Here is a 13,480-nt window from a genome sequence, read left to right as displayed (position 1 = left end):
ATCATTCATCATTAATTTACTATCACACGGACATCTGCTACATTTTGCTGATTCAGACACTGGGAACCACACTTTTAAAGAAGACAAAATTTCCTCAATCAGAAAGACAAAAATGTTCAAATCAATATTGCATACTGTACAGCCTGATAGCCTTACGTCAGCCAAAACGCACCTTTGCGATCTGCCAGCCCTTAACAGCCTCCTCTCCGCTGTATTTCCCCTCTGACTGGGCCAGGCGGAGTCGCCAGTCCTGCAGCTGACTGCTGAAGTCCTGCAGATCCTGCTCCAAGCGGATAGCCAGACTGTTGAACTCCTGCTCAGAGCTGGCTATCTGAGAGAGAGCGGTCTCCAGACCAGCACGTGTCTGCAGTGCCCCTCGCTCCCACTGCTCCCAGGAGGACAGGAGGGAAGACTCTTCTCGCTCCACAGCCTCAAACCCCCCAGAGGCAGTGTGGTCTCTGGCTGCAGCCCCACACCTCTGGACACGGTTTAGCCTCTCTCTGCCCCGCTGTTTGGAGTCGATGAGCTCCTGGAAGAGACGAGCAGAGACTGAATAGAGGCAGGGCCTAGAATGTTTATAATGTTAACACCAGTGGTTATAAAGCACAAAAGGAAAGTTAAATATTGTCACTAGTGCTACAGTATTTACCAAAATGTGCACTTGACTAGCGGATTTTAATGTAACTTTTAATGCTGATAATGCAACAGCATTTTTTGCATATGCCTGTATTATTGCAATATTGACTATTTAATACATCTCTGTTCACTTTTATTTGTGTAGCACTTTGTTTAAAATATCCCATTAAAGCATATCTTATTTATTTGCAAATGTAAAGTGCACTGATGCGATGTACTCTAGTAATGGAAGGTTGGCTATCATGCTTTGTGAATTCTTACCTGCACTTTACAGAGCTTCCTCTTTATTGAGGCTGAATCTCCTGAAAGGTCTGACCAGCGCTGGAGCTCCTCTTTGGCTGAGATCAGCCAATCATTGAAGTCCCTGACAGCATCCTGGTACTGCTCATGCTCAGACACAATCCCCTCCATGGACTGGACTTTACCCTTAAACAGAGGTACAAGGACAGTGTAAGTGTAACTACGACATATAGGCCCTAGATCAAATCATATTTGAACATTTGGAAATCTAATGCTTTTAAAAGAAAGTGTATAGAGACAAGAAAGTGAGGGCACAGAGAGAAAAGCCATGTGAGATCTACCTTTTTGCCAGAGGGGTGAAATATGTCTCATAGGACAACACAGTGTCAGAAGGTTTTGACAATCATAGTAACATATTGAAAATGTATTTTACTCTTTATTTAATAAAATAAAGATTTTTCAAAAAATAAAAAAAATAAAATGTATTTTAGTACACTTTTCTGTGACTGAAAACATACCGTATACAGTATGTAACTGAGTATCCAATACAGTATCTATACAGTCACAAAGAAACTTCAGGGTTTGATCTCGATCACAACCAGCTCCAGAGATTTGTAGCCAACACTGTACTATAGTTTGTCTGATGATGGGGGCAGGTGAAGGGATCACTTTTTACCTACGTAGTAGCTTGAAGAAAACTAGCCTAACAATCTTATATATACATTCCTCTAAGAGCCGCATCCCACTTCCAAGCCCATTCACGCCCCCTTTACATCGACTTCAACTCATAGGTAGAGCGTACGGTGTTGGTAGAACGTAAGGAATACCGCCCATAACTCTATCATTGGCCCCCCGTTGCCATGGTGACCGCCGTCCATTGGCTCGTATTCCCAGCTATGGGACCGGCGGATCCAATTTCAACCGAGGGGGGCGTAGCCAGAACACACACACACACACACACACACACACACACACACACACACACACACACACACACACACACACACACACACACACACACAAATAGCTAATAGTTAGCTCACAACTTTTTACTTTTCTCTTTCACCTCAACCGGAAGTGCGTCCGGCGGTCAAATATGTCCAACCGGAAACGTGCGCCACAATAGTTCCCCCCCCCCCCCAAAAAAAAGTTTTTTAGTAAAGAAGCGGGCGTGGACTCTAGATGTGAGCGGCCCGAAGGGCCGCGAACCTCTAGTTACTTACAAACACCTTTTGAGGGTCTAAGTCTAAACTACCTTGACAACAGCGGAGATATCAGCGAAGTGAGCACTGAGTTCTGCCCTTGGCTCTGGTCCAAAGTTCTGGTCGGCAGTTTTCTCATGCAGCTCCACAGCTTTTTCTGTAAGTCGTGACAGCGCTGTCGCATGGGCTTCTACGTCAGCCTGGATGGCCCGGAGGCGCTCCAGCAGAGAGGCCTTCTCCTTTAGGCCTGGCTGCTGAGGCATAGCCATGCCAAACTCTTGCTCCACCGACTCCATCCACTGTTGAAGCTGGCCCTTGTTCTCCTGGAAGCAGCTCCACTGAGCCACTGTCCACTCCAGACGGCTGTAGAGGGTGTGTGTGGGTAATTAGCAGTGCAAACACTCACTGGACACACCAAGCACATTTAAACTAATACCAGTAATCCAAGGATTCAGTGGAGGGCATTGGTTTCTCACCTGTGGCAACTCATGGCCGTCATCAGCATGTTGGCCCAAGCATCTTTCAGTCTCTGTAGCTGTGAGCGGATGGCCTCCTGTCCCGCCACGCTGTTGTGCTTAAGGACCTGCTCACCCTTCCCTACCGTCATGTTCAGCTTCACCTCACCTTCCCCCTTCATCAGAAGGATATCCTACATGAAAAAGAAGAGGGCGGATGAGAATAATTGAGCATTTAACACATTTACCTGTGACTTTTCATGCACAAGCACAAAGCCAAAAAAGGTCATCATCATCATCATCACCACACACACACACACACACACACACACACACACACACACACACACACACACACACACACACACACACACACACACACACACACACACACACACACACACACACACACACACACACACCCACACACACCCACACCCACACCCACACACACACACACACACACACACACAAGGAGGTAGCTTGCTCCAGTGCGCTCCAATGAGCCCCTTTCTGGTTGTTTCTGGATAAGAGAGACTAAAATAGCTAAATTGTACAAATGAATCATCATGCACATACTGTGACTAAAACTAACCAAACATAATACTGTGTGTATTACATAACATAAATAAAGCATTATTTTTATCCATCTGTATGGGGGCGTATGGTAAGACAATAAAACTGGCACATATTTTCCGTGGTCAGAGATGCTCTCCATAGACACCCATGGCAGTTAGTCTGCTCAGTCTGCTGTCATGTGCAATATTTCTTTATAATCACATGGTATTATAACGTCTGATTTCAGTCAATTCATATTATATAACATTATTAATATTGTTCACAATTAACGCAAAAGTTAATCTTGCTTAAACTGTGATTGTGATGTTTTTTTGTGTGTGTGTGTGTGTGGGGGGGGGGGGGCAGATATTACTTTACTGTACCTGTATAAGGCCGAGTCTCTTTTCCAGGGTCTCTTTATTGCCGACGGTGCTGTTGAGTGAAGCCAGGCGCTCCTGGACCCCATTGAGCCAGTTCCAGGTGGCCTGCAGTGTCTCTTCAAAGGCTTGTTGCTCCTGCAGGGTGAGCTGGCAGCTGCGTAGCCTGTCTCTGATGCGTCTCAGCAGCGCCTGGTACTGAGACTGCAGCTGAGCCGACACCCGCGTCTCACTGCCGTCTCCTCGGCCGCCCTCGTTCAGTGCTGTGCCCTCCTGGCCCAGACGCTCAAATGAGTCCCTGCGTAGGAAGGGATGTACTTGCATAAGAAAGCGTATGGTTTAAAAAGACAATGCAGTACACAACCAATTTTATGTAAGTATTTCCTGAATTGACCGTTGTGAAATATAACGCAGATACAGAACCTTTCTTTGAGCACCTCCTGTTGGTATTCCTCGACCTGCTCCAGAATGGCCTTCTCAGGACCTCGCTGTTTGGCTTCAGGCATATCCGTGGTCATCCGCTTCTCCATGTGCTCCAGCCACCACCTCAGCTTCTTCAGACGACCCTCAAACCTTTGGGCATTGAAATGCCATACTAGACATTACTTCATCTTCAGCTGATCAGATCTTCAGCAGTGTAAATTAATGGTTCTTGAACATTTTAATTTCAAGGACCCGTTTGGTATGCATTAGGCCACAGACCCACAAAACTGACAGCGTTATAGGGATCTGTCAGAGTTACAGCCCTGTATGGGTCCATTTGATTCCAAACTATCAATCATTATGCTGGGGACCCCCTGGAACCCCTACATTTCTCCCCCAAGGACCCCTGGGGGTCCGTGGGCCCAATTTTGAGAACAACTTCCTGTGTAAAGTGCTATTGTAAACAATGTTTTTCATTATTTATCCCAAGGTACTAGTAGGAGTAAATAAATAATCGATGACAAATGCAACTCACTGTTCTATCGCTGAAGTGGCTGTACTGTAGGAGGATCTCTTTCTTACCCTTTCATGAGAGATGCGCTGTCTTCAAGAATCTGATGGTTCTGTCTGCACTGTTCCACGAAACTGTCCCAGTCCTGCTGGATGGAGGAGAGGTGCTGCTGGACCTGCCCTGCACTGGCCTTGGGGAGGTGCAACAGGAGCTTCTCCCCTTCCTCACAGACCTGAGTCAGGCGCACCTCGCCCTCCTCCACACGCTCCAGCGCCCCCTGAGGGATGATAACAGAATCAGTGTGCTGTGGACAACAGAGTTGACCGTTGCAGTCCTTAACTATTGGCTGGGGCTGCCTGCAATGTTGCAGATGGAGGCATCTGAGGTTAAATTGTTCTACTTACATTGTAAAATGTGCTGTTTAACCACTTAAACCTTGTATAAATGAGTTGACTGTGGTGCCCCAGAGGTCTATTTGTCCCCTCCTTTTTCCCCTCTGCACCAAATCTATTCGTGGGAAAATAGCCGATCTACAAGCTCTGATGGTTTACTTGTAGATCTGATATTTTCGCAGAATGTTCACCTATTGTAGCACCAATAGTGCAAGAGGTGCTGACTACGAGTGAAGAGGTTGCACAGCCCGCAAAATATTAATTTATTAGTATACTAGGAATCAACTTTTCTCCCTGACAGAAGGTGTTCCTCAGGGATTGACAACATCACGCCTAAGCTCAAATCAGGGGATCCTATGGGGCATTGTCAATTAACAAGCTTTATAAAATCCATGATATACCGGTACAATATTAACAACATTTAAAACACTTGATAAAAATTGAATAGCCAAAGTATCTATCATTTTTAAGCATGATTTAATCTATAATTTTAATCATCAGTTCATTTGCTTGTTTTGTTTGTCATGTTTTGTTTTTGTTTTGTTTAAATGTACATCTCAGTGCAAGTACTGGTTGTATGTGTCGATCATCAAGTATCTTTTTGGAATGGGGCAGGTATTAATAAGAATATATTCTTCTTCCAGCTCCTTTTCGCTCATGGGTGCAGTAGGAGCGAGATCATTTAGCGACCTACAACCGGGTCGCGACGTGGTCGGTAGTTTTCAGCGACCGGGTCGCTAAATCGAGCGACCGGGTCGCTAAATCACCGACCGCGCCGCTAAATCGACCGACCCGGTCGCTAAATCTACCGACCTGCCTGCAGTTTTAGGTCGGTAGATTTAGCGACCCGGTCGGAAGATTTTGCGCCCCAGTCGGTCGATTTAGCGACCCGGTCGCTCACTTTAGCGACGCGGTCGGTGATTTAGCGACGCGGTCGGTGATTTAGCGACCCGGTCGGGAGGTTGCGTGGCAGGTTAGCCTAACTGAGGTAACGGTCGGGAGGTTGCGTGGCAGGTTAGCCTAACTGAGGTAAGGTTACTGAGGTTAGGTTTAGGGTTAGGGTTAGGGTTAGTAGGTCGGTGGAAGCGACCACCGGTCGGTGGATTTACCTACCCGGTCGCTGGATTAGCGTCCCAGTCGGTGGAATTAGCGTCCCGGTCGATGGAATTAGCGTCCCAGTCGGTCGATTTAGAGACCCGGTCGCTCGCTTTAGTGCCGCGGTCGGTGATTTAGCGACCCGGTCGCTCCATTTAGCGACCCGGTCGCTCGCTTTAGTGCCGCGGTCGGTGATTTAGCGACCCGGTCGCTCCATTTAGCGACCCGGTCGCTCGATTTTGCGACCCGGTCGCTGAAAACTACCGACCACGTCGCGACCCGGTTGTAGGTCGCTAAATGATCTCGCCCTCTCTCCATGGGTGTATAGTATATCAACTATTTAATTGAATTATCCTTGTAAAGGAATTGTATTGTACTGTGATACACTACCATGTGCGAAACAAAATAAAATTAAATAAAATTAAATGAAATCATACCAATGAATGTACAATTTTAACACCTATTGTGACATGCCCAGGATAGAATAGGGACACTAGGGTTCATGTGGTTAATATAGGGGCGGCATAGCTCAGGGGTAGGGGCGGCATAGCTCAGGGGTAGAGAAACCGTTATTAGAGCACGAAGGGTTCCCGAAGGGTTCCCAGTTCGAATCCGGGCTCCCCCTGAGTTAATGTCGAAGAGTCCTTGAGCAAGACTCTGAATCCCTAATTGCTCCCGGTGAGCAGGTTGGTGCCTTGCATGGTTTCCTCTGCCACCGGTGTATGAATGTGGGTGAATGTAATGCACAATCTATGTAAAGCGCCTTGGATAAAAGCGCTATATAAATGCACCATTTACCATTTACTCAACATGTAAATGTCATAGCAATTTTAACTTACCGAATAAAAATGTACTTCCACTGATAGTGTATTCACAAAGTGGGTTTAGTATAATTTGTGTTAGTACCTTTAGTTTCTGCAGTTTCCGCTCCACAATGCGCGTGTCTCCAGATCGGTCTGAGCATTCTTTAACTATTTCCCTCTGTTCAGAGAGCCAACGATGGAACTCCTGCACCAGGTCTGAAGAACAAAAGAGAGCATGTTTTCCATGGATGAAGATGACATTGATAGATGAAGGTCTGTCTACAGTCAATTTGACTTTCATGGGAGCAAAATACACGCTCAGTGTAGCCTTATGGATCATGTCTGTCGCCAATAAAGGAGACAACTTTTCGGGTGTATTTTCTGTACCCATAAGGAACCAATTTATTTTCCCAATGCTGTGACCTTATCCACACAGTAAAAGCCTCTGTTAATTGATCCATTTGTTTCTCTTGAGAGTGCACAAATGTACACTCTCAGAGTTAAATGAACACTGAGGATATTAATGTGAAGTACCCCCATGTACGATATATAATTACACATCTGCTCCAGGGTGAGTCATCAGAAATCCTCACCGTTGAAGTGCTGCTGCAGACAGTGCTGCAGTGATGCCAGGGTCCTGGCCGAAAGCTGGTTGACAGACTCATAACTCTTAATGAGGTCGGTAAGAGCGGAGCCCAGGCCAGCCAGCTCCTCAGAGGGATATTTCCTGCACAGCGTGTTGAGGCTCTCCCGGGTGGAGTCGATGCTTCCTTGCTGATTCTGCAACTCCTTCTGCAGATCCTGTCATCCAGAAAAAAAAGTTATGTACAGTTAAATCTACTTCTCTCTTTTTCCCAAAGTGTTTTCTACAACCTTAGTCAGCAAAGGGGAGCTGGGCTGTATATTAATAATAATAATAATACTACACTATTTTGTTCATACAAAACATGCAGCTTAAAGTGCTGTATATTAAAAATAACAGGACACAACAGAGAAAAAAGGGAAACAAAAAAAGATTAACATTTTAAATGGAAAATGAAATAAAATCTCTTAAAATCATGATAAATTGTGTTAGAATAGCCATGCTTAAAATATATGTTTTTAGGTGTTGTTTAAAGATTTCATAATGTATGCATCATAACTGTAGAAAGCTGCATCCCCAATTGTCTTTTTTGTAAAGGTTATGCATCTGTATCTAGCAATCCTGCAGTAGAAGATCTCTAAAGGCTCCGGAAGGGTTATAGAACAACAGGCAGCCTGTGATGAAAGTAGAAAGACTTTGAAATTGTCTCAGGAAGACAGCCAGTGTAGTCTAGCCAAGCCCAGAGTGTTCTCTCTTTTGTTTTTGTGAGCATTACAGCAGCAGAGATCTGAATAAGTTGCACATTTTTAGATTCAATATTGATTCTCGTTATTGATATAAGATGACTTCCAGTACACAGGGGGGGGGGGGTTCCTGATCTACTCCAGTCTACTCTGAGTATGCCCTAAGAAAGGCTTTGTGGCAAATTATGTCATGAAAGCAAAGTAGAGTGTGTATAAGATTATGTAGATTCTGATTTCATTTTTGAAAAGGTTTTATTAACTGATTGCAACAATGTTAACACAATGGCAACACTAAAACAAAAACAAAATTTGTATTCATGCTAAACATGCAAGTTAAACTTGCATGTTTAGCATGAATACAAATTTTGTTTTTAGTAATAAAACAAATGAAGATGCTGTACAAACAATTTATTGGGAAGCTGTGAATCAATTCAGAATCATAGAAGAGAGAGGGCGAGATCATTTAGCGACCTACAACCGGGTCGCGACGTGGTCGGTAGTTTTCAGCGACCGGGTCGCAAAATCGAGCGACCGGGTCGCTAATTGGAGCGACCGGGTCGCTAAATCACCGACCGCGGCACTAAAGCGAGCGACCGGGTCGCTAAATGGAGCGACCGGGTCGCTAAATCACCGACCGCGGCACTAAAGCGAGCGACCGGGTCGCTAAATCGACCGACTGGGACGCTAATTCCATCGACCGGGACGCTAATTCCACCGACTGGGACGCTAATCCAGCGACCGGGTAGGTAAATCCACCGACCGGTGGTCGCTTCCACCGACCTACTAACCCTAACCCTAACCTCAGTAACCTTACCTCAGTTAGGCTAACCTGCCACGCAACCTCCCGACCGTTACCTCAGTTAGGCTAACCTGCCACGCAACCTCCCGACCGGGTCGCTAAATCACCGACCGCGTCGCTAAATCACAGACCGCGTCGCTAAAGCGAGCGACCGGGTCGCTAAATCGACCGACTGGGGCGCAAAATCTTCCGACCGGGTCGCTAAATCTACCGACCTAAAACTGCAGGCAGGTCGGTAGATTTAGCGACCGGGTCGGTCGATTTAGCTGCGCGGTTGGTGATTTAGCGACCCGGTCGCTCGATTTAGCGACCCGGTCGCTGAAAACTACCGACCACGTCGCGACCCGGTTGTAGGTCGCTAAATGATCTCGCTCCTACTGTCATAGAAGATAAGAATTGCGATTATTGTCCATTCTTTCCCAAACTCCTACAAGTAATTTAGCATTTCAGTTGTATTCTATTAGTGTTCCATTCAGTCCCATTACACTCATTTGCACTGAGTTACGTTGTGTCACATTTGAGTTGCATTCTATTGTTCTAATTTAACTATTATGAGACTTTCATGCTTACAGGGAATGATTGCATTGAGATAGAGCCTTGAAAACGAATTTGCTTACACAAATGTATGTGTAAAGCATCAATAAATATTATATTTATGCTCAATAAATATATTTATTCAATCTAAGAGTTGTCAGACAGAAATCACATTATTTCATGGTCATAAATTGCGGTGTTGTGTTGTGCAGCATTACATTGCCTCATGTTATCTTGCATTGTTATGCCTGTATGAGTTGCGTTCGCACATTCGTTTGTACCTTCACTCTGCAAATGTCCTCAGGGTCTGATCCAGTGGGTGAAGAAACCAAGGAATCCTCCATACTTTTCAGCCAAGCAGACATCTGGGAAATGTAGTCTTCCAACTGTTTCCTCTGTGAGCTGAAGTCCCGCAGGTTTCCCCTGGCTTGTTCACACAGCTTCTGAACACCGCCGATCTTTTTTCGCAGGTCAGCCTCTAGCACCTGACATGAGCAGTTCATTCAGTATTGTATCATGTAATACGTTTAGAAATGAATCATCTGCACTACCGTTTGCTTGTATTTTAAGTAAATGTAGGCCTAATTGTCTAAATAAATAGTCAAAAACAATAATAACGTTTTGCAATACCTGTAGTTTAGCAGGAGTCTCTTGACTTCGACTGCGCTGCTTCAATTCTGTCACTTTCCCTTGCAGGGTCTCAAGTTTCTTCTCCTTCTCGCCCATTTCCATCTGCCAATAAATAAGAACGCATGAAAAGGTATGTTTTATAGATAGCTCAGGGTCAGCACATGTCCTTGCTACATAAATAGTGATAAACGGCATCGCTGGTAAAGAGTGATATACCGATTGATCATTGCTACACAGTGAAGAGGTAATGTGTCTCTTGAGTCATAGTGGCCCATAATTCTCTGGTGACCAGCAACTTGATCCTCAGCACAGGATTTCTAGACCCCTATACCTGTTGGCAGTAGGTCTGACAGGATTTGTATTTGTATTTTTTAGAGCCTATACTGAGTGACAGGTGAATGGGGTGTAACATATTGGAACAGTTCAGATACTTTCAGGAATGGGATGATCATACATCTATCCTGTGTTTCTTAAACACTCATTGTTTGCATTTCACTATATGCCTCCCTCACTTATCAGTCACCTAAGTAGGCTACCTACGAACCAGGAAAAAGTATTGAAAATAGGATTTGAAAACAATCTGGCTGCAACCATGCCATATATCTTACCTGTAGCACGGTGAGCCTCGCAGATATCTTCTGGCTGTCATTGAGGTTGTTTAGGCTCTCGCTCAGCTCCATTATACAGCTGCTTGTCCAGCTCTCCACGTCTTCACTGATTTTGCGCACCTCATCCCACACTGCCAGACTCCGGCTCAGGCAGTCAATGTTTTCATCTATCCTCTCAGACAGCTGAAAATGAGTTCGAGCCAGTTAGAGAAGATAGGATGGAGAGTTTCAGGAGTTACAGTGACTGTCTTGGAATTGGAAGGTTCCCCTGATCCCGTGCCCCTCCTGGTTGCGTGTGCTTGAGCAAGACCCTTAAACCCTAACTGCTCCAGATGAGCAGATTGGTGCCTTGAATGGATACTTCAGTGAGAGAATGTGTGTGTAAAAGGATAAATGTAATGCCAATTGTAAAAAGTGCTTTTATAGCAGCTATATAAATGCACAATTTACTATTTAGATAGGTATCACAGTCTAACAGTGTGTGCTTTTACTGCTTTATCTCGTTTAAGGGGAGATGTTCTGTGTGTCTTGTCTTTGGAAAATTGATTCTGTGATTTAATGTTGTTTAGGTGCATGGGTTGCAGCAGTGCAAGCATTATATCTATGGTCACAGTGTTCACCTTGTGTTATAGGGTGAGAAATTCAGTGATCCAGGAGGATCACTGAGCTGAAGTCCCTCCATATTTAAACACAAGGATGATTACAATTACAGTACTTGGCAATTAAATGAATACAAATGTATCAACAATTACGATCAGATTTATTCCATTTAGTATTACTGGTTAACTGTACACTACACGATCTTGCTTCAGACATCAGACTCTGACAAGGAGGCAGACTACCCTCTCCAGTAGTTAATCTTGAGGTTAAAAGGGAGGAGTTAAAAGGGATCATGAAAATGCCTGTTGGATAGGTGCGCTGGTTGCATTTAATCAGCATTAAGGAGCCACAAATCCCAGCTCCAAATGACTGCTCAGTATGTTCCAAAGTTTCTTCCGAGGATGATCGGACCTTGGAGATATACAGTAGAAGGAGCTCTGAGATGAGCAAACTGAGACCAACTTAAGAGGACTCAGTTGAGGTAATAAGATTGGTCTGGTCTCTCTTTTGTACCAGGCATGGCCAACCAGGGCAGATCCAGAACACTGTGTTATTACTATTACTAGACCTTACCCGTTGGAAGATATGTGCTGCAAAATTATGTGCAGAGTGTGAGTTATGGGGAATGTAACTGGTGCGTGCGTGAGAATATGTGGGAGCATCATAATGTAAGGAGCAGCCCATGGAGGAGTATATATTTATGATGGATACAAATAATTTAACAGCAAAATTAGGTGAATAGAAGTATGGGGATGTATGTGCTTGCTTAATTTTTCCATACCCGTTGCTAATGGCCAATGCCATGTTAAATTTGAGATCAGTCGCTGAAGCGAGTGAATAGATAATGCATTGTGTGACTGACCTACTACTGACTGACCTCTCTCTCTAATTATAGTATGGATCTCCAAGGTGCACCAGGAGCTCATTGGGTTCCCTGCATGTCCAGCTTGAAAGAGATGCTGACTCTGAGGAGAAGAAAGTCTGGCTGCTCTGCTAGCTGCCCTCCAGAGGGTGAGACTTATTGTGATTCCAATTATTCTTAGTGTTATTTCATTCACTTACATCGAGCCACTGATCCACCAGGCTCTCACTGTCCTTCTTCATCATCTGTGAATCACAGTCTTGAATTTTCTTCAGCTCACTCAGCAACTGTTTGCCTTTGCTGGAAAACTGGTCCAATTCACGCTGTTTACTCGCCATTTCTGCCTTAGCTGCCTCATGCTGCACAAAACATATTGAACGTTTAAAGTAATTGGACATCATTTCATATAATATACACAGATGACAAAATAGGGTTTAGTCTGTGTTTTACTGCATTCCATTTGAAAGTAATTCATTTAAAAGTATGCATTTGAGTGAGTTTAACAAGATTAGGCACATGTTGAGTACCAAACAATAAAATGCATTAGTTCTGACCTTGGTCAGTGATCTCTTGGTTTCATCGTGGTCCTTAAGAGCAGAGCCAATATCCACAAAAACTTCAGTGTTCTCTATGACGGTGTTGATGGAGGTTTTCAAACTCTGGTAGTCCCTCATCAGCTCCACAAGAACACTGCACTGCTCCTGTCTGCCAGTGAGAAAGTGAGGTCATTTACAACTGTCAGTGATAGATAATTATAGATGTGGAAAAGGAATGTGCTTTTACAGTATGCTTTTGCTGCATCGCATGTAACTATTTTTAATTATCACTCTCTGTATGCATTAACTCTGCAAATTAAATTCATAAATTGTAAATTGTAGTTGGTTAAAATTTGGAGGCGAGTAATCTTCCCCCATCAAAACTATGCTCAGAGATTTACTGTGCTTGCTTTCACCTTTACCTTCCTGACAAATCTCATTTCCCTTGCCGTACCATAAAGATTTGACCTTGAATTTCAACATTACCTTCATGAGAATTGAAGTCTATCTGATTGCAATATAGCAGTAGCAGCGTGACAAATTATTTCCAAACACAACCATATGCAGATTGATGAGAAGATTAGTGAAAAAAACAGAAGGTAAAATTGGTTAGAAGTGGGCTTTAAAAGGACCCAGGAGTGACCTAGTACAGTACCTGTCAGTGATGAGTCTCTTGGTGTCCTCCCATGTGGTTTCCAGGAGGTTGATTTCTCGAAGCACTTCTCCAGCCAGCTCTGCGTCTCTCTGAGCCAGCTGCTGGCCTTTTTCCCTCAGCCACTGTTCCTCATGCTGGTGAGACTGCAGTTCGTCCTCCTGCTGGTTAAAGAACCGCAGCCTGGCAAATGGAGGGGGAAAATGTTGCTTTTCTCAGTCTCATACGGTATGTGTTCACT

The 13,480-nt window shown here is 44.5% G+C and overlaps 1 protein-coding gene across 1 annotated transcript in view; it reads right to left on the bottom strand.

Annotated features, from left to right (window-relative positions):
• The window catches only part of syne1b (spectrin repeat containing, nuclear envelope 1b), a gene marked incomplete at its 5' end in the record, with an annotated part of 117,713 nt that overhangs the window by 72,070 nt on the left and 32,163 nt on the right, over positions 1-13,480 (bottom strand). Inside the window, 15 exons of the mRNA XM_080750707.1 lie at positions 173-529; positions 898-1,062; positions 2,132-2,441; positions 2,555-2,727; positions 3,475-3,766; positions 3,892-4,041; positions 4,474-4,679; positions 6,796-6,908; positions 7,286-7,493; positions 9,633-9,836; positions 9,982-10,083; positions 10,590-10,772; positions 12,252-12,410; positions 12,606-12,756; positions 13,243-13,422. Coding sequence (XP_080606833.1) covers positions 173-529; positions 898-1,062; positions 2,132-2,441; positions 2,555-2,727; positions 3,475-3,766; positions 3,892-4,041; positions 4,474-4,679; positions 6,796-6,908; positions 7,286-7,493; positions 9,633-9,836; positions 9,982-10,083; positions 10,590-10,772; positions 12,252-12,410; positions 12,606-12,756; positions 13,243-13,422 — 2,953 coding nt within the window. The remainder of the gene's footprint in view (positions 1-172; positions 530-897; positions 1,063-2,131; positions 2,442-2,554; positions 2,728-3,474; positions 3,767-3,891; positions 4,042-4,473; positions 4,680-6,795; positions 6,909-7,285; positions 7,494-9,632; positions 9,837-9,981; positions 10,084-10,589; positions 10,773-12,251; positions 12,411-12,605; positions 12,757-13,242; positions 13,423-13,480) is intronic.

Source organism: Nannobrachium achirus (assembly GCF_963921795.1).
Source record: "Nannobrachium achirus genome assembly, chromosome: 20".
NCBI classification, from domain to species: domain Eukaryota; kingdom Metazoa; phylum Chordata; class Actinopteri; order Myctophiformes; family Myctophidae; genus Nannobrachium; species Nannobrachium achirus.
This window is presented reverse-complemented; position numbering and strand designations above follow the sequence as displayed.